This window comes from Chiloscyllium punctatum, chromosome 11 (assembly GCF_047496795.1).
Source record: "Chiloscyllium punctatum isolate Juve2018m chromosome 11, sChiPun1.3, whole genome shotgun sequence".
Lineage (NCBI taxonomy): Eukaryota > Metazoa > Chordata > Chondrichthyes > Orectolobiformes > Hemiscylliidae > Chiloscyllium > Chiloscyllium punctatum.
Window position 1 is genome coordinate 51513555 of NC_092749.1, and position 23632 is coordinate 51537186.

A 23632-nucleotide genomic window follows, 5' to 3' on the forward strand; every position below is an offset into this window, starting at 1 on the left:
GATTGTGTCAGATGGAGATGGAGGTAAACTCTACATTTAGGGGTGCTGCAGTTAGTTTTACTGCTGGAAAGGCAGCTGAATTACACAGATTCTGTGCAAGTGACTCAGCTTAGGAATCAAAAGAAGTTGAATGGCTCTGTGCTGTTGGAATGAATTTGGGAAGAAGTTATATAAATTAGGAGGCAGCTCAGTGTTGGAGTCAGGACTGAGAAGAGGTCCTAAAATGAGATCAGGATATAGGAGGTTGCAGGTTTTATGTTGGAGAAGCAGTGAGGGACTCAAATGAAGCCTGTGAACATTAATAATTCAGTGTAGCTGAGAGATTCATGGCTGAAAAGCTGACCAGCAATATTTGCTTGATGCAACTGAGCAGGATTCAAATATGGAAAAAAACAAGGGCTTGGCTGACTGGGCGAAGCTTTAGGGATTTGATGGGCTTTGTAAAGCTTTCTATGGATAAGCAATTCCAGTTATGTCTGTGAATAAATGATGGGGTACTGTTCAGAATTCAGGGAGCCTATAACCAGGAAAGGAAGGTGATCAATCAGAACAGAAGGAATCGTTGATAAATTCATGACAGAATGGTTGTTGAGAGAGAGTTTCAAGACCAAATCAGCAGAAGTGAAGCATTGTAATCCCTTGTGAAGTTTAATGAGATTTAATGTTTAATGGCATTAGCATCTGGGGAGATGTGCTGGGAATTCTGTGGGATCTATATTGATCACATTTGCTATTTGATATGGATTCTCATTTGTTTGATTACATCTATTTACTCATATTCGCCACACGTAAATGCCAGCTGTTCGAGATAAGTTGTAAATGTATTGCAGACTGTCTTCCTGTTCTAAACTTGTATAGGAAAGTTAGTGCTTGTTCAAAACTGTGAAGTATCTTGAGGCCTTATTCTTTTAACAAGCTCCCTTGATCTCACATATTGTCTGTTTCGCAATTAAAAGTTTATTGTAAAATAAATCAGGCAGTCTGATGCAGGATCGTAACAGGTCATAATTTTCACATTGAAGGCACAGGATCTCACCTATCAAGAACAAAATGGCACAGAGCACATATGTTTGTACCCAACATCTTTAGATTTCCAATGGGCAGCTCCTGGATGAGAGAAAATAATCATGTGTTTCCAAAATCCTGCTTATTCTTATTGAACAATACCATTTCTGTGGTTGGTAATATTATTTTTTATGGTGAAGTAGCCTGGGTGAAATTATATTGACAATCTTACTCAATTTTTCTTTCTGTTAATTGATTTCCTGGTATGGGAGAATGAAATGTCATTTCATGTACTATTTCAACCTATCCGGCACTTCACCAAGGGATCATTTTTTATGAGTAAGCCTGGAAGTTCAGGGTTGATGGGCAACCAATAGAGGAGCATCACTATTATCAACGGATATGTTTACACTTCATTAGAGTACATAGATATCTTGTGACTGAAGTTGTGTTGGTAGCTCTCAAGTAGCATAAATCTAATGCCCTGATGCGTATCATTAGAACCATTCACAGACCAATGATCATCAAATGCATACTTGGCTATACAGTAGGAGACAGTGAGGTCTGCAGATGCTGGAGATCAGGGTTGCTGGAAAAGCACAGAAGGTCAGGCAGCATCTGAGGAGCAGGACAATCAATGTTTCGGGCCAGAGCCCTTCATCAGAAATGAGGCCTGTTCGATGCAGTAGATAAATACCATTTGTCGAGTGCATGTATCTTCCTGAGAGTGTAGGAATACAGAGGTCTGTTGCAGGTCTGGGAAAGTGAGGCTCTGAGATGGGGCAGGACTGACTGCAGGTAGAGTAGATGGTGGCGCATGGCTGAAGTGGAGGATGAAGTGGAGGATCCGGAAAGAGAATCGTTGTTGAAGGTTTCAGATTTGTAGTGTGTCCAAACTGGGTTGGCCTGAATGTGGTCCAGAGTCCATGTGGGATTAGATGGTTCCGTAGGCAGGTAGTGAGGAAGGAGGTGTGGCTGTGGTAGCGAATCTGCTTGAGGACGTGGCTGAAGAGCTTCAGGGCAGAGGAGAGGACTTGGGCAGTACAGTGAGAGAGGGACTCACTGAGATCTTTGTAGAGGGAGGAGAACTTCTTCAAGGTAGGCATCCTTGGAAGAGGATTCACAGTAAAGTTGAAATCAACTTGGAGACAGTGAGGTCTGCAGACACTGGAGATCAGCGTTGACAGTGTGGTGCTGGAAAAGCACAGCAGGTCAGGCAGCATCTGAGGAGCAGGAAAGTCGACATTTCGGGCCACAGCCCTTCCTCAGGAATGAGGCCTTGTTCCTGATGAACGGCTCCAACCCAAAACGCCGACATTCCTGCTCCTCAGAATCTCCCTTGGCTATACAGTAGTCAAGAATGGAAATTCCAGTTAAGTCCAATTGTAGTACACCTTCTCATACCCCAATTAAAGTGTAGACTGGAGATTGAATTTGTAACCTGTCTTTTCTCTGTGATTCCATGAATACAAAGCTTTCAATTTGCTTGCTGAGCTCTGGGAGAGTTGTAAAGTGTAACTTTAATAGCCTTCTCAAACTCTGTACAACTAATATTATTTAAGTATTTTGACACATAACGGACGTTGTCAACCTAATTAAAAAACAAACTTATTCTGCTTAATTTGTTTCTACATCTTTTGCAGGATCCTGGAAAACATTTTTCAAATACACATTGAAAGAAGCAAATACCATCTTAATGAGGTAAACTACAGTTCATGTTTGATGATCCATGCAGTAATTATTGTGTGCACAGTGACGTCAGCATATAAGGCAGCTGTCAGAGTTTGATACTGATGGACAGTGTTTTTGATTTCATTCTCACAATTAAGTGTTAGCTGACAAAAAATAGTTTTCTGCTGTTATCTGGCAAGTCTTCTCACATTGTTCCAGAGATCTCTTCTACACAAATGCATAATCTAGCATCGGGGGTGGGGGGGGGGGGGGATTTTTTTTGTGATCCAAGGAAAAAGCTGTAGTGTTAATCTGCAAGTATAAGAATATATGGCCTGAAAGAAAACTGGTTTATAACAGTAACATAAGAAAATTTAGAGGCAATTTTGTAAAGCAGAAAATAAATATGCTGTTATCTAATTGAGTGCTTAGCTATTTACAGATTGTTTTTTTTAAAACGTTTCAAAAATTATTGGTAGGATGAACATCCAAGTGGCTCTTATTTCTTGTCCAATTAATTTTGGCACCAGATCTAGAAGGCTCGCCTCCATAATTTGCAGCCAAGCCTAACTTCCACTGCTTAGCACCCCTGCTTCTTCTCATTATCCTGCAGGAGATAAGGGCGTGTAAAAGTGAGTGTGATGCAATGTGTTTGGATAACATACTTCTCATGATTGACCAGTACAAAATGTGCAAGGGAGAGATAAAGCAATGGATGTTAGGTATGAATCCCGATTGATAAAGATTGTTGAGAAGTGAATGCAGGGAACTGGAGTATTTTGAGTCAGAGAGTGTGTTGCAGTTGCTGAGATATGTCAGTGGGAGATTGTTTTCATTGACGTTCACCACTTGACTGAAGGCATTGAATGTTTTTGCAATGTTGCACCTAGCTCTTTGAGGTTTGACTCCCTTTAAGTACCAGGGAATTCTGGCCAGCTACAAGTCCCCTGCAGTTAATGCTGTTGGGTAATGAGTACCTTCACAGGGCTTTATGGTGCAGTGGTAGCATCTCTCCTCTTCTGTCTCTCTGACTATTGCCCTCATTAGAAGTATTTGGAGTCATCTATCTCCAGTATTGTGTCATTTCCAAGATTAGATTGGATTTTAAAATGTCCTCCAACACCTACGTAATCCCCAATGCATCGCCCCTTCAAGTACAGCCTGACTTTGGTTTTGTTAGCCTGCCACAATTTTGGATTCCATGCACAGGGGGGTGAAGGTACTCAGATACTTGCCTAATCAACCTGGTCAGAGATGTTATTACATACCGCTAGGGCAGGTGGAATTTGGGCCTCATGGCTCAGAGGTAGAGAGATGCTATCACTGCACCATAAAGCTCTGTGAAGGTACTCATTACCCAATAGCACTTTTAATACAGGGTTTGTTCTGCAATGATAACAGTGCGATGGCACCATGAGGTTTGTGTGAAGGTCAGTTATTAGTTAGTAGGTCCCACCTTAAAGCACTGACACTTTGTATTAATTTATTGATTAATTGAAGTAGTAGATTGGTAGATTACAGAAATTTGCTGTGTTAGGTTTCTACTGTGCTTGTGTTCAGAATGAAGGGGACAATTTTAAACATTGACATGCAAGTGCCAGTTTTGTTGCTATACTGGAACACCTTAACTTGGAGTGCAGCTAGTTATGGAGCACAAGTCTTCAGTAGTATAGCTTAAAATTTGTACAGTCATTGATGTATCCTATGCACTCAGCAATAACTACATAAGGTTTTGACTTATCAGAACAAGATGCAGTAATGCTTGGCATAGTTGAACAAAGTATGGAAGGGATTGATTAAGACCAGTTACTCTGCCAGATTCATGTTTTTTGTAGAAGATGTTAACATTGATTTTAATCCTCGGGCAGGTACCCAACAACCTGCATGTACATGTCACCTGTGCGCAGGTTCTTGATTAGGGATTTTACAATTCAACCCAGCTCTGCTGCAGTTGTTAGTTCTTCAGTGCTAAAGGATTTGGCAAATGGATCTTGGTGGAAACCTGCATGAGACTTTGTTTAACATGGGAACCATGATTGTCCGCACAATCTTGATGGATTCTTGGTCAAACTTTGATGATGTGTTGAATCATGATGACTGTCTTTAAAGCCTTTGAAATTCAGTCTTCCTCTCTGGATCATGCTATTGAGGGTTTTAAATTATTCAAATGCTATAGTTGTTTAAGACAATGTTTTTCAAATTGAGGCAGATGGAGACTTGCCAACAACTTTTACTGTCGAGGAATCAACTGATGTGGGGCTATAGCAAGAAAATTGAAGTAAGAGAAGACTTGATAGGCCATATGTTTCACTCCTGTTCCAATGTCTTGTTCTGAGGGTTTGTGAAATAGTCAAGTAGTACCCAAATGAGTGACTGTCAGAGGTTGGCTTCATAGGAAGCTGTAATTTGCCACAGGTACAGTACAGAGTGGGCTAACTGTCTCACCTTGGAGTGCAGCGTACATGAAGCAACTCTGAGAACAGCAAGAAGACAAACTTTCTATTACTCAGGCTAATGGTGGGCAACAGGTGAACTTAACCAAATTCAAGGGAAGTGAGTTACCTTATATTTGAATAAAACACTACCAAACATAAATTCATCCAGATGTGTTACATTGTTTCTTTTGAAATTAGTTGGGGTCTCCATGTTTAGAATCCATTTGAGAATCCCTGTTTCAAGAATTGATTACATTTACACCTACAGAATCTGTTTGTGGAATAAAATTACTCCTTAAGTATTCCTGCAGTTGCAAATGTGCTACTCATCATGACTTTACTCCTTTAGTTAATCAGTGCCTTCACACGACCAAGCGAAGAGCGTGTTGATTTTGTCTTTTGGTTATTAGATTTGACTAATGTCTGAAAGCTGTTTACAATGGAATTAAAAAGGTAATTTACCACTCGACATCAACAGAGGTGCAATTTCCAAATTGCAGCCAGTGCAAATGAGATGTATAGTTTTCTCTGTAGTGGTGTGCCACATCTGCTGGTGTAACCAAGAGCTAAGAAAACATTACATATACAGAGGACGATTCTGTATTTAATGGCATGTTTTAGGTAGCATAACATCAAGATACAACTGAAGATGTGCAAAAAAGACAGAGAAGTTGAGTAATTTGATGCTTTGTTCATTTGTTGGAGTCATCTTCTTCCTACGGTGTTGGTCACCATGGATCTGCAGTTCTGTCTGTCTTGTACTGCTGTTACAAGTTTTGCATACATCCGATGCATCCAGTTCATTATGTATGTCATCCACTTTCTCCTCTGATTCCTTTCTACCAGATAGATAGATGCCTCTGTTTGCCCTCTGTTCTAATGTTGTGACCAAAGTATTGTATCTTCCTCCTTTTGGTGTTGCACACAAATTTCCCAATTTAGTTATGATGTGAAATCTAAAAGAACTGCAGAAATTGTGCTGGACTATAAACTGACGGGATACACATGATGTATGCCATATTGCATTAACTTAGGTTTTTGAGAACTAATTTCCTGCTCTTTAGATCTTATTTCCACGAAATTGTTTACCACTTATTTCCCTACTTGGCCTTCATGTTAGCTGATAGTTTTAATAATTCTCTTTCTTAATGTATTTTCCTGGTCTTTTTCAAATCTGCTGCCTTCCCATTCTCCTCAAAAAAAGCAAATCTTCGAACACTACCCATCATTCTCCCCCCCCACCCCCCGCCAACACACGTAAACTATATGTCCTTCCCAGTATATCTGAGGCTTTTGAAATAGTTAACCATTGCATCCTCCTCTAATTCCACTACACCATTATCCAGCTGTAGGACTGGAACTCCTGGTTGCATTCTTATCTAACCCACAGAAATCGGCAAATTATTCATGCATGACTGCAGGATAACATGTATTGGGACATGAATATTAAAGGACAGGAAGGAAAGGAAAAGGTGGAGGAGTAACTCAGTTAATTGATTATGGTTTGAGCACAATAGAGAGCGATGACCTAAGTTCAGGAAATTGAGATGTAGATGTAGTTTTGGTAGAGATTAGAAATGATATTAGGAAGAAGTCACTTACGGGAGTGGTATACAGGCCCCTCTATCAGTAATCACATGGTAAGGCTGATAATATAGGAATAAAACAACGGAGCCTTGTCAGAAAGATATGGCAATATCAACGTGCATTTTAATCTACATATAGATTGTAGGTAAATGAAGAGTTCATAGAATGTGTTTGTGATACTTTCTTGGAAGAGCATGTTCTAGATCCAATCAGAGAGCAACCTATAGTATCCTGGTATTTTGCAATGATATAGAATTATTAATTCATCATGGTAAAAGCATCCCTAAATGGCAGTACCCATTAAAATTTACATTCATTTGAAGGACAGTAGAGTGGGTCCAAGAGTAGTATTTAAACATAAATAAAAACAATTAAGAAGGCCTGAAAGTAGAGGCAACTATAGTGAACTGACAAATTAAGTTTAGGGGAATGTTAACAAAGATGCAATGGCATACTTTAAGAGGATAGACTGTCGGGAAATAGATGGTGACACCTTGCAAAATGTCCAGATTACAGAGGAGGAAGTGCTGGATGTCTTGAAATGGGTAAGGGTGGACAAATCCCCAGGACCTGATCAGGTGTACCCGAGAACTCTGTGGGAAGCTAGAGAAGTGATTGCTGGGCCTCTTGCTGAGATATTTGTATCATCGATAGTGACAGGTGAGGTGCCGGAAGACTGGAGGTTGGCAAACGTGGTGCCACTGTTTAAGAAGGGCGGTAAAGACAAGCCAGGGAACTATAGACCAGTGAGCCTGATGTTGGTGGTGAGCAAGCTGTTGGAGGGAAGCTTGAGGGACAGGATGTACATGTATTTGGAAAGGCAAGGACTGATTCGGAATAGTCATCATGGCTTTGTGCATGGGAAATCATGTCTCACAAACTTGATTGAGTTTTTTGAAGAAATGACAAAGAAGATTGATGAGGACAGAGTAGTAGATGTGATCTATATGGGCTTCAGTAAGGCGTTCGACAAGGTTCCCCATGGGAGACTGATTAGCAAGGTTAGATCTCATGGAATACAGGGAGAACTAGTCATTTACATACAGAACTGGCTCAAAGGTAGAAGACAGAGGGTGGTGGTGGAGGGTTGTTTTTCAGACTGGAGGCCTGTGACCAGTGGAGTGCCACAAGGATCGGTGCTGGGTCCACGACTTTTTGTCATTTACATAAATGATTTGGATGCGAGCGTAAGAGGTACAGTTTGAAGATGACAACAAAATTGGAGGTGTAGTGGACAGTGAAGAGGGTTACCTCAGATTACAACAGTATCTTGACCAAATGGGCCAATGGGCTGAGAAGTGGCAGATGGAGTTTAACACAGATAAATGCGAGTTGCTGCATTTTGAGAAAGCAAATCTTAGCAGGACTTATACACTTAATGGTAAGGTCCTAGGGAGTGTTGCTGAACAAAGAGACCTTGGAGTGTAGGTTCATAGCTCCTTGAAAGTGGAGTCACAGGTAGATAGGATAGTGAAGAAGGCGTTTGGTTTGCTTTCTTTTACTGGTCAGAGTATTGAATCCAGGAGTTAGGAGGTCATGTTGCTGCTGTACAGGACATTGGTTAGGTCACTGTTGGAATATTGTGTGCAATTCTGGTCTCCTTCCTTTCAGAAAGATGTTGTGAAACTTGAAAGGGTTCAGAAAAGATTTACAAGGATGTTGGAGGATTTGAGCTATAGGGAGAGGCTGAACAGGCTGGGGCTGTTTTCCCTGGAGCATCGGAGGCTGAGGGGTGACTTTATAGAGGTTTACAAAATTATGAGGGGCATGGATAGGGTAAGTAGGCAAAGTCTCTTCCCTGGGGCCGGGGAGTCCAGAACTAAAGGGCATAGGCTTAGGGTGAGAGGGGAAAGATATAAAAGAGACATAAGGGGCAACCTTTTCACACAGAGGATGGGGTACGGGTATGGGATGAGCTGTCAGAGGAAGTGGTGGAGGCTGGTACAATAGCAACATTTAAGAGTTATTTGGATGGGTATATGAATAGGAAGGGTTTGGAGGGATATGGGCCGGGTGCTGGCAGGTGGGACTAGATTGGAATATCTGGTCGGCATGGATGGGTTGGACCGAAGGGTCTGTTTCCATGCTGTACATCTCTATGATTCTGTGACTCTAAAGAAAAATTCCAGGGACGACCCATTATCCGTGGTTAGCTACAAAAAGTTAAAGGTAGGTATCAAGCTTAGAGAGAAAGCATATAATGACACAAAAAAAAGTCAGAAGATGAGATGTAACATAAAACATCAAAGAATGACTAAAAGAATAATAGGGGGAAAATTAAAGCATGAGAACAACTAGAAACAAAAAAATCCAATAGTAAGAATTTCTATGAATACTTTAAAAATAAAGAGCTAACAAAATGCATACAGGTCCAATAAAATGTGTGTCTAGGGAAATAATATTGCATGGTAAGGAGATGGCTGATGAATTGTACGTTATTTCTCATCGGTTTTCACAGTAGAGGAATCATAATTTGCTAAAAATTAGGAAATGGAATGGAGGGAGTTAATCAAGAAAATTATAATCACCAGAGAAGTGGCACAGGCAGATTATTGAAGTTGCAGGTGACAAGTCCCAGGGTTCTGTTAGACTTCATCCTTAATGTAACTCTTTCAGTCAAAAAAAAGGAGGGAGACAGAAAGGAGAAAGCTACATGCCAAATAGCTTAGTATCCGATATGTGGAAGATTTTAGAGACTATTATTAAAGGTATAATTAAAAGAATGTCAAGATATTTGGGGTAATCACGTAGAATTAACATGGTTTAATGAAAGGGAAATCATGTTTTAACAGATTTATTGGAGCTCTATGAGCAAGTAACATGTGTGAATAAAGCAGAATCCGTGAACTTACTGTAATTAGATTTCCAGAAGGCGCTTGATAAGGATTACTTACTTATTTAGTCATTGCTTAATCACCTCAAGACCTACATCAGCATGGAAGAATGAAATTTTTGATTCTAAAGGACTGCATAAGATAACATTAAAGACCATTGGTGAAAATAGAAGCTCATTATATTGAGGGTAACATGTGAGTATGGATAGAAGACTGGCTGACTAACAGGAAGGAGAAAGTGAGGACTGCAGATGCTGGAGATCAGAGCTGAAAATGTGTTGCTAGAAAAGCGCAGCAGGTCAGGCAGCATCCAAGGAGCAGAAGAATCAACGTTTCGGGCATGAGCCATTCCTGAAGAAGGGCTCTTGCCCGAAACGTCAATTCTCTGGCTAACAGGAAGCAAAGAGTAAGCATAAGTGGTAACCTTCTGTTTAGCAAGATGCAAAATGTGGTGTGTGCCACAGAGGTCAGTGCTGGGACATCAACTTTTTAAGATTATATGAATGACTTGGATGAAGATATAATTGTGATTTATCTCTTGGCACAAAAATGGATCGAAAAACAAGATGTGAAGAGGGCATAAGGAGGCTAAAATGGGATATATGTAGGTTAAGCTATTGGACCTGACCTGCAATGGAGTATAATGTGGGAAAATGTGAAATTGTTCCTTTTGGCAGGAGAAATAGCAAAGAAAGATATGGCTGAATTTTACCAGAAATCACCCAAGTGTCAAATTTGAGGTATTTCATAGAGGGTTTCTCTCAATGAGCCCAAGCAGGATTTCTCAGCCTATTTTCAGAAACTTGCTTGTTCGGTGATCACCATGCCCCTATAACACCCAGCTCGTCATATCTCTTCCCCCCCCCCCCCCCCCCCCACCCCCGCCAGAGGCGGACATACTCACCACTGCCAAAACATCCCAGGATTCCTTTTTTAAAGGTGCCATTTTTAAAGCCCAGGAATGCACCCAGTCAAGTGCTGCCAGTCAGGAGTTCCCCTTCATCATTCATCAAGTGGGAAGGGAAGCACTCTCAGGGTGCGTTAGCATTTTGTTGCAAATGCAAGAACACATTCCTAGTCATACTACTTTTTAAAAACCAAGCTGCACAGCTTATCTGTTCTCAGCCACACCCCAGCTTCGAACCCTGTCTAAGGGAATATTATTCTTCCCCCAGCGATCAGTATGAGATACAGTTTAGTCACACCAACCATCATGCTGCACTGTTGCCCTATTGAAGCCAGAATAGTTGTGACCATTGATGTCTCTCCATCCTGAAGAAAACCATATCCTCCAGTGCATTATTATCATTCCCTTTATATGTTGAGTTTCCCCTTTCACGGTTATTGTCCCTTCACTTTTATCGTCCAATCTGAAACCCAGCATGCTCCCACCAATCCAGACAAACGACTTCCCAACTTTTCTACCACTGTAGTGGCCCCTGATCACCCTTTGATTTTCATTGAACAGACCTCCAGGACTGATCATGGTTCATCCTTCTGACCGTCTTGGACAAAGACCCAACTGGTGACTCACTAGACCCCTGACTGAATTCTGTTCAGCTCCCCAACAACTTTCTGTGACTCCCTGAGCTAGTTACATTGGAACTGCAGGAATGACCGTGGCTCACACTCCATACCACAGAAGTGTACCCCTGTCCCTGACCATGAGAACCTCAAACTGCTGACAAACTATGTCCAAGCTCCTGACAGCTCGCAGACAATGTTCTCGACTTGCTGTGCCAGGGCTACCTGACTGGATGCTGTTTCCCTTAGCCCATCTGAGAATTACTTCCAGTAAACTATGTGATATGGTCATTTGATTGAACACATGCATTTTCTGTGTACAATGCTGGCACATGCTCTGGATGTAGAGCCAAAGCACAAAATGGCAAGTCAAAGTGTTGCAATGAGCATCCAAGTAAGCACAAAGTTACTGAGCATGAAAAATATAAGCAAAGAGCCCCTGAGATAAATACTTATACAATCTTTGAATTATCTGCATAGTCCTGTGTGCAAAGTGTCTGAGCAATAGCATTGGAATGAGAGGTACTGCAATGTTCCAAAATACAGTAATGAAGTGCAGAACCAAACTGTTAGTGGGTCAAAATGTGTATTGAAGTTGCAATGACATTGGTCTGTGGCTGAAGCCAATGTGTCTGGAGGGAGCTGTGGGTGATAGGTGCCCATGGAGCATTGCTGCAATGTTGGTAACTGCAGTTTGAGATGAAGGGCAGAGGAGCAAGTGATGAGTTTGCTGCGTTTTGGAGTTTTCCAGCACCTCTCATTGCACTGCCATTCTGATTTTCATGTCAGCAATTGTCCCTTTCTAATTTCTATCCAAAGGTGGGAGAATGGAAAACAGTGTATAGTGTGCAAAGAGGCCATTCGGCCCATTGAGTCTGCACTGTCTCTCCGAAGAGTATCCCACCCAAACTCAGCTGCCCACCCTATCTCCATTTACCAACATTAATTTACCCAGCCTGCACATGCCTGACACTTCAGACAATTTAGCATGGCTAATTCACCTAACTTGCTCATCTTTGGACAGGGGGAGGAAACCAGAGCATCTGGAGGACACAGGGAGAACATACAAACTACACATAGACAGTTGCCCAAGGCCGGAATCGAACCTGTGTCCTTGACATTGTGAGGCAGCAATGCTAACTGTTGTGCCACTGTACCTGCGAGATGACCTCCTCTGGATATGCTTAATCCAGAAAACTGCCATCTTTCCGATGACTGACAGTGATTTCAGTTGTCCTTTAAGCTTGGAAACCTTGAGCCTGAGCAGCTGAAATACTTCGCACATACATAATTCCTAAAGACAGATAAAATATTCCAAACACACAAACAGGAGTATGTAATTCATCCCTTTGAGTCTGATTTGCCTTTCTAGGTAATGGCTCATCATCTACCTCACTGCTGTTTGAAGTTCCCACTTGGAACAAGAATTGCAAACAACAGAGCATCCATAGTCTAACTAATGCCTATTCTCTCTTAATGCCTGTACATGTTCTGTTTTAATGCTGTTAGAATATAGCTGCGGTTAGAGTCCAGAACATAGATCAGTACAGCAGAGGAAGAGGTCCTTTGGCGCACCGTGACTGTGCAGACCATGCTGCCATTAAACTAATCCCATCTGCCTGCACATGGTCCATATCTCTCTATTCCTTGCCTGTTTGTGTGTCTGTCTAAATGCCACTTAAACTTTGCTAATGTATCAACTTCTACCACTTCCACTGGCAGTGCATTCCGGACGCCCCTACTCGCTCTGGGTAAAAGACTTTCTGTGCACATTTCCTTTAAAGTTTCCCCCTCTCACCTTAAATCTATGCCCTGTAATGATTGACATATCCAACCTGGGAAAAGGACTCCAAGTATCCACCCTGTCTATGCCTTTCATAATTTTATATACTTCTATTCGGACATCTCTCAGCCTTCAGTGCTGTTGTGAAAACAGTTCAATCTCTCCTTATAGCTAATACAATCCAATCCAGACAGCATCCTGGTAAAACTCTATTACATCCTCTCCAAAGCCTGCATATCCTTCCGAGAGTGTGATGACCAGAACTGCACAATGTGCCATAACTAAAGTCTTATACAGCAACAACATGACTTGGCAACATTTATGCTCAATGTGATCATACTCATAGGATTTTTTTTTAAGTTTGGATGAGTTTAAACAAATGTTCTAGTTAAGAAAGAGAAATATAGATGTACTGATCAAACAATCACTGGCCTATTTTCCTTAGGTTAATATTTTTCTATTCTTTCTCTGATTCCCAGTGCCTTACAACCTCTTCTTTCAACTATGAGTTTCTAATGTTGTTCTCTCCCAAGTTCAATCACATGCTTAACTGATCCTGACTTCTGGCTGTACTCCTCATTTTACCTTTTGTGAGGGCAATTAAAGATAAGCAATAAATGCCCAGGCATGGTGAAAATAAAAATATATGAAGTTATCCAGAACGAGCTGTCCATGTCCAAATTCATAGCCTCTCAAACCTACACCACCACAGTGCTTGTTGACCTATGTTGGCTCCTGATGAAACAGTATTATGAATTTAAATTTCTCATCCCTTGTTTTAAATATTTTTGTGACTACCTCCACCCCACACCTTCTATGTCCATAGCCCTTCAAACTATCTGAACCCTTTATATTTCAGTTTATTTAGCACCACTGACTTTATTTATAGAGTCACAGTCATAGAGATATACAGCATGGAAACACACCCTTCGGACCAACTTGTCAATGCTGACCAGATGTCCCAACCCAATCTAATCCCACCTGCCACACCTGTCCCAAATCCCTTCAAACCCTTCCTATTCATATACCCATCCAGAGGCTTTTTAAATGTTGCAATTGTACCAGCCTCCACCACATCCTCTGGCAGCTTGTTCCATACACATACCACCCTCTGCGTGGAAAAGTTGCCCCTTAGGTGTCTTCTATATCTTGCCCCTGATGTCCGAAACTTATGCCTTCTAGTTCTGGACTCCCCCACCCCAGGGGAAAAACATTTTGTCTACTTCTCCTATCCATGCCCATAATTATTTTAGAAGCCTCTATAAAGTCGCCCCTCAGCCTCCAATGATCCCGAGCCTATTCAACCTCTCCCTTTAGCTCAAATCCTCCAACCCTGGCAACACCCTTGTAAATCCTTTCAAGTTTCACAACATCTTTCCGATAGGAAGGAGACCAGAATTGAATGCAATATTCCAACAGTGGCCTAACCAATGTCCTGTTCAGTCGCAATATGACCTTCCAACTCCTGTACTCAATACACTGACCAATGAAGAAAAGCATAGCAAATGCCTTCTTCACTATCCTATTTACCTGCAACTCCACTTTCAAGGAGCTATGAACCTACACTCCAAGGTCTCTTTGTTCAGCAACACTCCCTAAGACCTTACCATTAAGTGTAGAAGTCCTGCTAAGATTTGCTTTTCCAAAATGCAGCACCTCACATTTATCTAACTTAAATTCCATGTGCCACTTCTCAGCTCATTGGCCCATCTGATTAAGATCCTGTTTAATCTGAGGTAACCTTCTTCACTGAACACTACACCTCCAATTTTGGTGTCATCAGCAAACTTACTAACTATACCTCTTATGCCCACATCCAAATCATTTATATAAATGATGAAAAGTAGTGGACCCAACACCGATCCTTTTGGCACTCCACTGGTCACAGGCCTCCAGTCTGAAAAACAACCCTCCACCACCATCCTCTGTCTTCGACCTTTGTGCCAGTTCTGTAGCCAAATGGCTAGTTCTCCTTATATTCCATGAGATCTAACCTTGTTAACCAGTCTCCCATGGGGAACCTTGTCGAACACATTACTGAAGTCCATATAAATCACATCTACCACTCTGCCCTCCTCAATCCTCTTTGGTACTTCTTCAAAAAACTCAATCAAGTTTGTGAGACATGATTTCCCATGCACAAAGTCATGTTGACTATCCCTAATCACTCCTTGCCTTTCCAAATACATGTAGATCCTGTCCGTCAGGATTCTCTCCAACAACTTGCCCACCACCGACATCAGGCTCACTGGCCTATAGTTCCCTGGCTTGTCCTTACCACCTTTCTTAATCAGTGGCATCATGTTAGCCGATCTCCAGTCTTCCAGCGCCTCACCTGTGACTATCAATGATACAAATATCTCAGTGAGAGGCCCAACAATCGTTTCCCTAGCTTACCACAGAGTTCTAGGGTACATCTGATCAGGTCCTGGGGATTTATCCACTTTTATGCATTTCAAGGCATCCAATACTTGCTCCTCTGTAATATGGACATTTTTAAAGATGTCACCATCTATTTCCTCACATTCTATATCTTCCATGTCCTTTTCCACAGTAAATACTGATGCAAAATACTCATTTAGTATCTCCCCCATCTCCTGCAGTTCCATAAAAGACCGCTTTGCTGATATTTGAGGGGTCTTATTTCTCCCTAGTTATCCTTTTGTCCTTAATGTATTTGTAAAACCCCTTTGGATTCTCCTTAATTCTATTTGCCAAAGCTATCTAATGTGCCCTTTTTCCCTTCCTGATTTCTGTCTTAAGTACACTCCTACTGCCTTTATACTCTTCTAAGGATTCACTCGATCTATCCTGTCTATACCTGACATATAGTTCCTTCTTTTTCTTAATTAAACACTCAAGTTCTTTAGTCATCCAGCATTCCCTATACCTACCAGCCTTTCTTTTCATCCTAACAGGAATATACCTTCTCTAGACTCTCATTATCTCATTTCTGAAGGCCATTTTCTAGCCATCCCTTTACCTGCAAACATCTGTCCTCAATCAGCTTTTGAAAGTTCTTGCCTAATACCGTCAAAATTGGCCTTTCTCCAATTTAGAGCTTCAATTTTTAGAACTGGTCTATCCTTTTCCATCACTATTTTAAAACCAATCTAATTATGATTGCTGGCCCCAAAATGCTCCCCCAATGACACCTCAGTCACCTGCCCTCCCTTATTTCCCAAGAGTAGGTTAAGTTTTGCACCTTGAATCAGAACATTTTCTTATACACACTTAACAAATTCCTCTCCATCTAAACCCTTAACATTATGGCATTCCCAGTCTATGTTTGAAAAGTTAAAATCCCCTAACATAACCATCCTATTTTCTTACACATAACTGAGATCTCCTTACAAATTTGTTTCTCGATTTCCCTCTGACTATTAGGGGGTCTATAATACAATCCCAAAAAGGTGATCATCACTTTCTTATTTCTCAGTTTCACCCAAATAACTTACCTGTGTGTATTTCCCAGAATATCCTGCCTCAGTACAGTTGTAATGCTATCCCTTATCAAAACGCCACTGCCCCTCTTCTCTTGCCTCCCTTTCTGTCCTTCCTGTAGCATTTGTATCCTGGAACATTAAGCTGCCCGTCCTGTCCATCCCTGAGCCATGTTTCTGTAATTGCTGTGATATCCCAGTCCCATGTTCCTAACCATGCCCTGAGTTCATCTACCTTCCCTGTTAGGCTTCTTGCATTGAAGTAAATGCAGTTTAATTTATCAGTCTTACCTTGTTCTCTGCCTGCCCTGACTGCTTGTTCTCAACTGCACCAGTCTCAGATTGATCTCTTTCCTCACTATCCCCCTGGGTCCCACCCCCAACCCGCCCTCCCCACCTTATTAATTTAAATCCTCCTGAGAAACTCTAGCAAATATACCTGCCAGTATATTAGCCCTCTTCCAATTTAGATGTAATCTGTCCTTTTTGTGTAAGTCACTTCTACCCCAAAAGAGCTTCTAATGATCCAAAAATGTGAATCCTTCTCCCATACACCAACTTCTCAGCCATGCATTCATCTACTCTATCCTCCTATTCCTGCCCTCACTAGCTCATAGCACCAGGAGTAATCTAGATATTACTACTCTTGAGGACCTCCTTTTTAAATTCCTGCCTAACTCTCTGTAATCTCCCTTCAGAATCTCAACCTTTTCCCTTCCTATGTCGTTGGTTCCAATGTGGACAATGACCTCCTGCTGCCCCCTCTCCCCCTTGAGAACATTCTGCACCCTCTCTGAGACATCCTTAATTCTGGCACCAGGGAAGCAACACAACATTCTGATTTTTTTGCTGCTGGCCACAGAAATGTCTGTGTATACGTCGGACTAGCGAGTCCCCTAACTTAATTGATCGCTTGGAACCCGACGTACACCTCATTGCATTAGAGCCAGTCTCAATACCAGAAACTTGGTTATTTATGCTACATTCCCCTGAGAATCCATCACTCCCTACATTTTTCAAAACAGCATACTTGTTTGAAATGGGGATGGCCACAGAAGACTCCTGAACTAACTGCCTATCTCTTAATGTTCTTGGAGTTAACCCATTTATGTGACTGTATCAGCAACTTTTCCCCCTCCTATAACTGCCATCCATCACATCCCCTTGCTCTTGTAAATTCCTCATTGCCTCTGACTGTCTCTCCAACTGATCTACTCGATTCACAACCAATGGCATTTATTGCAGATATAATCCTCAGTAACCCGTAAACTCTCCCTAAACTCCCACATCCGACAAGAAGAGCATATCACTCTTCTAAAGGCCATTTTTGCTTCTTTCAATCTACAAACCAGAAAATAGCACTGTCTTATTCCTCTACAAAACACTGCTTTGGGTTAAATTAATACTTATGGCTTATATTTTAAGTTTAATCAAGAGACATATCTCAATAAAACATCACTGCTGTGTCAGACAACAATGTGGGTTTCTTTCTCTCTCTCTCTCTCTCTCTCCTACACTGCTTTGTTCTGGAATTAGTAGTGTGCTCCAGAAATTCCCTGTTAACCCCTCCATTTGTCTAGCTGTCTTTTCTCCTTTCAAGCTGCTCCTTGAAACCCAAATCACCTGTTGTAAAGGTTTTAATGCAGCTTTGTATCAAACTTTGCTCGATAACACCATTGGGAATCTCCTTGGGATATTGTATTATGTTGAAAGCAGTCTATAAATAAAAATCATTGTTGCACCTTTATAGCAGTCCTGTGGGGTGACTGTTCCCATATTTTGATACAGTGTTACTTTTTCAGAGTTCCACGTTGGTTTCCTTTGATGAGCCCTGGTGACATTGCTGCGTATCAGCTCAAACACTACAGGCCAGAATAGCCCTTTACAAAATGAACAGCAATACATTGTGAAAGCTATATCCACATGGCCTGAAATGTGACTGGGTGAATGAGAGAAGTTAACACAGAGGAGAACAAGGAGATTGAAAGGGTAGGAAGTGTAGGATGAGGATGGCTATAAGCAAAAGACCAAATTTTCTTTCAGGAAACAATTCCTTGACCTCAACATTAGTGAGGAACATGATGTCAGGTTTGCTGCTGCACCAAGAGTTTCTCACTGAAATCTGCCATTTGTTTTCAGCCAGAACTGCATCTTAGAGCTGGGCAATGACAACACTGCCAGTGACTTTGTAGGCAACTGTGACCATGAATATTTATGCATCAGACATCCATCTGAATGTAACAAGCAATGTTAACGTCTCACAGTTAACCATTTACTTTTGTTTACGGGAGGTCACTGACGCTCTGCATGCAAAGAAAGCTGAAATACATTGAATTGTATCTTGCCACAAAAATGAAGAGGCAGAGCACATACCTGAATTAGCCATGGCTGCACAGTTACTCTTGGTGCAGAGTGCCATTTACTCCATTCATTCATCTAACCATGCTCTGCGTTCAAATTCTAAGATGTATTACAAACTCTTATTCCATGTCTAGTTCGTCTACGCCCATGATCAAGGCATACATAGGACAATGGTCATTTTCCTTGCAAGAGTCATTCTGTTGGTAGACTATTCTCCTACCAGGTCAAATCAGAGGCATACTACTGGGTGATAAGGAATAGCCTACCTTGGAGATAATGGAAATCATGCTACAACATAAAATGGATCGAACAGTTCATTGAATTATGGAAAAAGTAGTTGAGCTGCTTAGACTGCTCTGAAGATATCTCACAGAATTTGCAGGAGCAATCCTGTAATTTAACCACTATCTGCTATATGTTGCAGTATCTTGCCATCAAAACAGCATAATCCCTTGCTGCTTGGTGTATAGCAAGCAGCCAAGGAGCAGAAACAAGAGGAAAAAAAATAAGAGACAGTGGAAGCAGTGAAGAGAAAACCAGCACCTTCTTTCTGATTGGCTATCTATGGTCAATTCATCCTGAGTGTAGAACATAGAACATAGAACAATACAGCACAGAACAGACCCTTCAGCCCTCAATGCTGCGCCAACCTGTGAACTATTCTCAGCTCGTCCCCCTCGTTCCCATCATCATCCATGTGCTAATCCAAGGATTGTTTAAATCTCCCTAATGTGGCTGAGTTAACTACATTGGCAGGCAGGGCACTGCACGCCCTTCCCACTCTTTGAGTGAAGAACCTGCCTCTGACATCTCTCTTAAATCTATCACCCCTCAATTTGTAGTTATGCCCCCCTAGGAAAAAAAGTCTTTCACTGTCTACCCTACCTAATCCTCTGATCATCTTGTATGTCTCTATCAAATCCCCGCTTAGCCTTCTCCTTTCCAATGAGAACAGACCCAAGTCTCTCAGCATTTCCTCATAAGAGCTTCCCTCCTGATCAGTCAACATGCTGGTAAATCTCCTCTGCACCTTTTCCAATGCTTCCACATCCTTCCTGTAATGGGGCGACCAAAACTATACACAATGTTCCAAGTGCGGCCGCACTAGCATTTTGTATAGTTGCAGCATGACATTGCGGGTGACAGAACGAGTGGAATAACGCTGTCTCCTCATCATAGGGTCCTATTGGCCACAGCATTAAAATAATCACCTATACCAAATAAATAACTTTACTTATTAAGTCATTCAACATTCCATACAACACTCAACTAACCATCCATTTGCATGCTATTAGTGCTGGTATTCCACATCCTGTTGTTCAACTTTTTTAAATTCGTTCAGGGGATTTGGGCAGCACCAACTGAGTCAGCATTTATTGCTAATAATTAATGCTCTTGACAAGGTGGTGGTGAGTTGGCACCATGAACCATTGTCATTTGGGAGGATATTGTAAATGGTGATGTATTTCCAAGTCAGAATGGTGAGTGGCTCGAAGGGAAACTTGCAGGTGGTAGTGTTCCCATGTATCTGGTTACCTTGTCCTTCTGCATCGTAGTGGTCATGATTTGGAAGGTGCTGTTTAAGGAACGTGGTGCATTTCCACAGTGCAGCTTGTAGATAGGACACAATGCTGCTAATGAGCATTGGTGGTGGATGTGATGCCAATCAAATGGGCTGCTTTGTCCTGGGTGGTGTCACATTGCCTGAGTGTTATTGGAGCTGCACTCAACAGGCAAGTGAAGTGTGTTCCATCATATTCCTGCCTTGTAGCTTGCAGATGGTGGACAGCCTTTGGGGAGTCAGGAATCTATTACTGCAGGATACCTAGCCTCTGACCTGTTTCTGTAGTTATAGTTTTTTTTGAATTAATTCATATAATGTTGGGGGGAGGTGGGTGTCACTGTAGACCTTACAGCAGCACTTTGTGTAGTTGGGTTAATTGGAGTCAAGGGTTCTTAAGTGACCAGTGCATTGGGAGGTCAGGGAAATGCTTGGCAAATGGATAAGGAACAGTTGTGTGTATCAGTGTGAGCAATTGGGGTGTGATGTCAGTTGTAGTAACTGACAGAACTGTCTGTTCAAAAGCCTTCCACTCCAGGCTTTTATGGAGGATCCTGGGAAGCAGAGGAATTGTCCATCACAAGTTCAGACTGCCATGGAGGTCAGCTTGCTGCGATTTCCGCAGGGTCTTAATGCTCACCTTGAGTCATATGTAAAGTATCGACGATCCAGAAAATGAAAAATTTAGGCAAATTATTGATCAGTATGTATTATACTTATCAAGCAGACTCTCCTTCAAGGAACAGAAATCAAGTTAGCTAAAGGGACTAATCATGTGGTGTTATTTCATAGCGTTTGAGTCATTGCAGTGTTGAGCATGTACCATAAGATAATAATCTTACCAACAATCTTTGAAAAGTTCAGTAATTGCACAACTGATGCACAGGCTTTTCAAATTCCAAATGCTTCCCTGCCATACTAGCCAATACAGGACTGGATTAAAATTGTTAGAGCCCTGAGTCTGGAGAATATTTCAATTCATACACTCAGTGCCATTTGTACAAATAAAAGACAGGTGTATAGTAAAATGCATGATGAATATACTCAAAGTAAAATAATTCATATTACAATACACAATGCATAAATGAGATTGTTCACTGGTAACAGTCAAATTTATACAACTAATTATTTGAGCAGCTTTATCTATCCTACTGTGTGTAACCAACATCAGGGATGTAATACCAACACTCAAAATCATTCTCTTTAACTCCAGCCTTTCTCAATTTCTGCTGTGGCTGCTGTGTGGACGTGTAATGCTTTCTGTAGTATCAGGACTGTCCCTCTAAAGAAGTGCTATTGCAACAGGTTTTATATCCCACTACTGCACAAGAACTCTGCCTCAATATTTAGCTTTCTGATTGCATGTTCCCTTAAGTTTTCCTGTACAAGTTGCAAGGCACAGTACAGGAGAGCTATCGAAATATAAATTGACACTGAGCCACATAAAGGGATATTAAGAAAATAAACTTTGAGAAAGTAAACTAAAAGCATCTAACACTATGGGCAATTCATCTGACCTGCACATCTTTTGATTGTGCGAGGAAACCAGAACACCCATAGGAAACCCACGCAGACATGGGGAGAAAGTGCAAACTCCACACAGACAGTCGCCCAAGGCTGGAATTGAACCCAGGACCCTGGTGCTGTGAGGCAGCAGTGCTAACCACTGTCTTAGGGTTCAGCTAGCTATCAATTGTGAGGATATCAAAATTGGGGATAATACAATCTACTAGATTTAGCAGAGCACAGAGATGTTCTTGGATAAAGGAAGTGATAAAATCAAATCATGAAGGGATTGGCATAAAAGAATGAAAATGTTAAAATTGAACCATTGCCAGACTGAGCCAATGTTAGTTAACAAACACACGGGTAAATAAGATAACGTAAGTTATGATATGAGCAACTGAAATTTAAATCACTTCAAGCAGGAAGGGAAGCTAGCCAGGAGAGCATTAGAATACTTAAGTCCAAAGTTAACGAATGCATTGATGACAGTTTCAATGCCTGAGATGGGATTAGAGATTGGTGACTTTACAGAGTGGGATGAATGTGTTCATATTGGTTGAAAGAATTTAGGTTCAAAAAGATAAATTTAGAGTAAAATAGGTCACTCAGATTGTGAATGGTCTCATTGAGCCTCAGGCAATGGATAAGGGAGAGGGATGAGGTTAGTGGGAGGGATTGAATTTGTGATTAAGTTTATAGACAATGGCTTTCATCTTCTCAATATTAACTGGAACAAATTTCTTTCTCATCTAACGAGCACTAAGTGCATTAATCACTGAATCCCCCATGAATAATATCCTAATGGTTACCGCTGACCAGAAACTGAACTGGACTAGCCAGGAGGCAGTGGCATAGTACTAATGTCACCAGATTAGAAGGAATTGGCTTGAATCCTATTGTTGAAAAATGTAGTGCTGGAAAAACACAGCAGGCCAGGCAGCATCCGAGGAGCAGGAGAATCGACGTTTCGGGCATAAGCCCTTCTTCAGGAATGAGGCTGGTGTGCCAAGCGGGTTGAGATAAAAGGTAGGGGGGAGGGACTTGGGGGAGGAGCATTGGGAATATGATAGGTGGAAGGAGGTGAGGGTGAGGGTGATAGGTCGGAGAGGGGTGGGGGTGGAGAGGTCGAAAAGAAGATTGCAGGTCAAGAGGGCGGTGCTGAATCCGAGGGTTGGGACTGAGATAAAGTGGGGGGAGGGGAAATGAGGAAGCTGGAAAAATCTACATTCATCCCATGTGGTTGGAGGGTTCCTAGGCGGAAGATGAGGCGCTCTTCCTCCAGGCGTCATGTGGCCAGGGTCTGGTGATGGAGGAGGCCAAGGACCTGCATATCATTGGCGGAGTGGGAGGGGGAGTTAAAGTGTTCAGCCACGGGGCGGTTGGGTTGGTTGGTGCAGGTATCCCAGAGGTATTCCCTGAAACGTTCCGCAAGTAGGCGGCCTGTCTTCCCAATGTAGAGGAGACCACATCGGGTGCAGCAGATACAGTAAATGATGTCTGTGGAGGTGCAGGTGAATTTGCGACAGATATAGAAGGGTCCTTTAGGGCCTTGGAGGGAGGTGAGGGGGGAGGTGTGAGTGCAAGTTTTGCATTTCTTGTAGTTGCAGGGGAAGGTGCTGGGAGTGGAGGTTGGGTTGGTGGAGGGTGTGGACCTGACTAGGGAGTCGCGGAGGGAGTGTCTCTCCTGAATGCTGATAGGGGTGGAGAGGGAAATATATCCCTGGTGGTGGGGTCTGTCTGAAGTTGGCAGAAATGACGGAGGATGATACGATGTATCCGGAGGTTGGTGGGGTGGAAGGTGAGGACCAGTGGGGTTCTGTCCTGGTGGCGATTGGAGGGGCGGGGTTCAAGAGCGGAGGTGCAGGAAGTGGAGGAGATGCAGTGGAGAGCATCGTCGACCACGTCGGAGGGGAAATTGCGGT

General features: G+C 42.0%; 1 protein-coding gene across 1 annotated transcript in view; it reads left to right on the plus strand.

Annotated features, from left to right (window-relative positions):
* LOC140482597 (spermatogenesis-associated protein 7 homolog) overlaps positions 1-23632 on the plus strand; it is a 191734-nt gene that overhangs the window by 107624 nt on the left and 60478 nt on the right. Inside the window, exon 10 of the mRNA XM_072580120.1 lies at positions 2649-2706. Within this exon, the coding sequence (XP_072436221.1) occupies positions 2649-2706 (58 nt within the window). The remainder of the gene's footprint in view (positions 1-2648; positions 2707-23632) is intronic.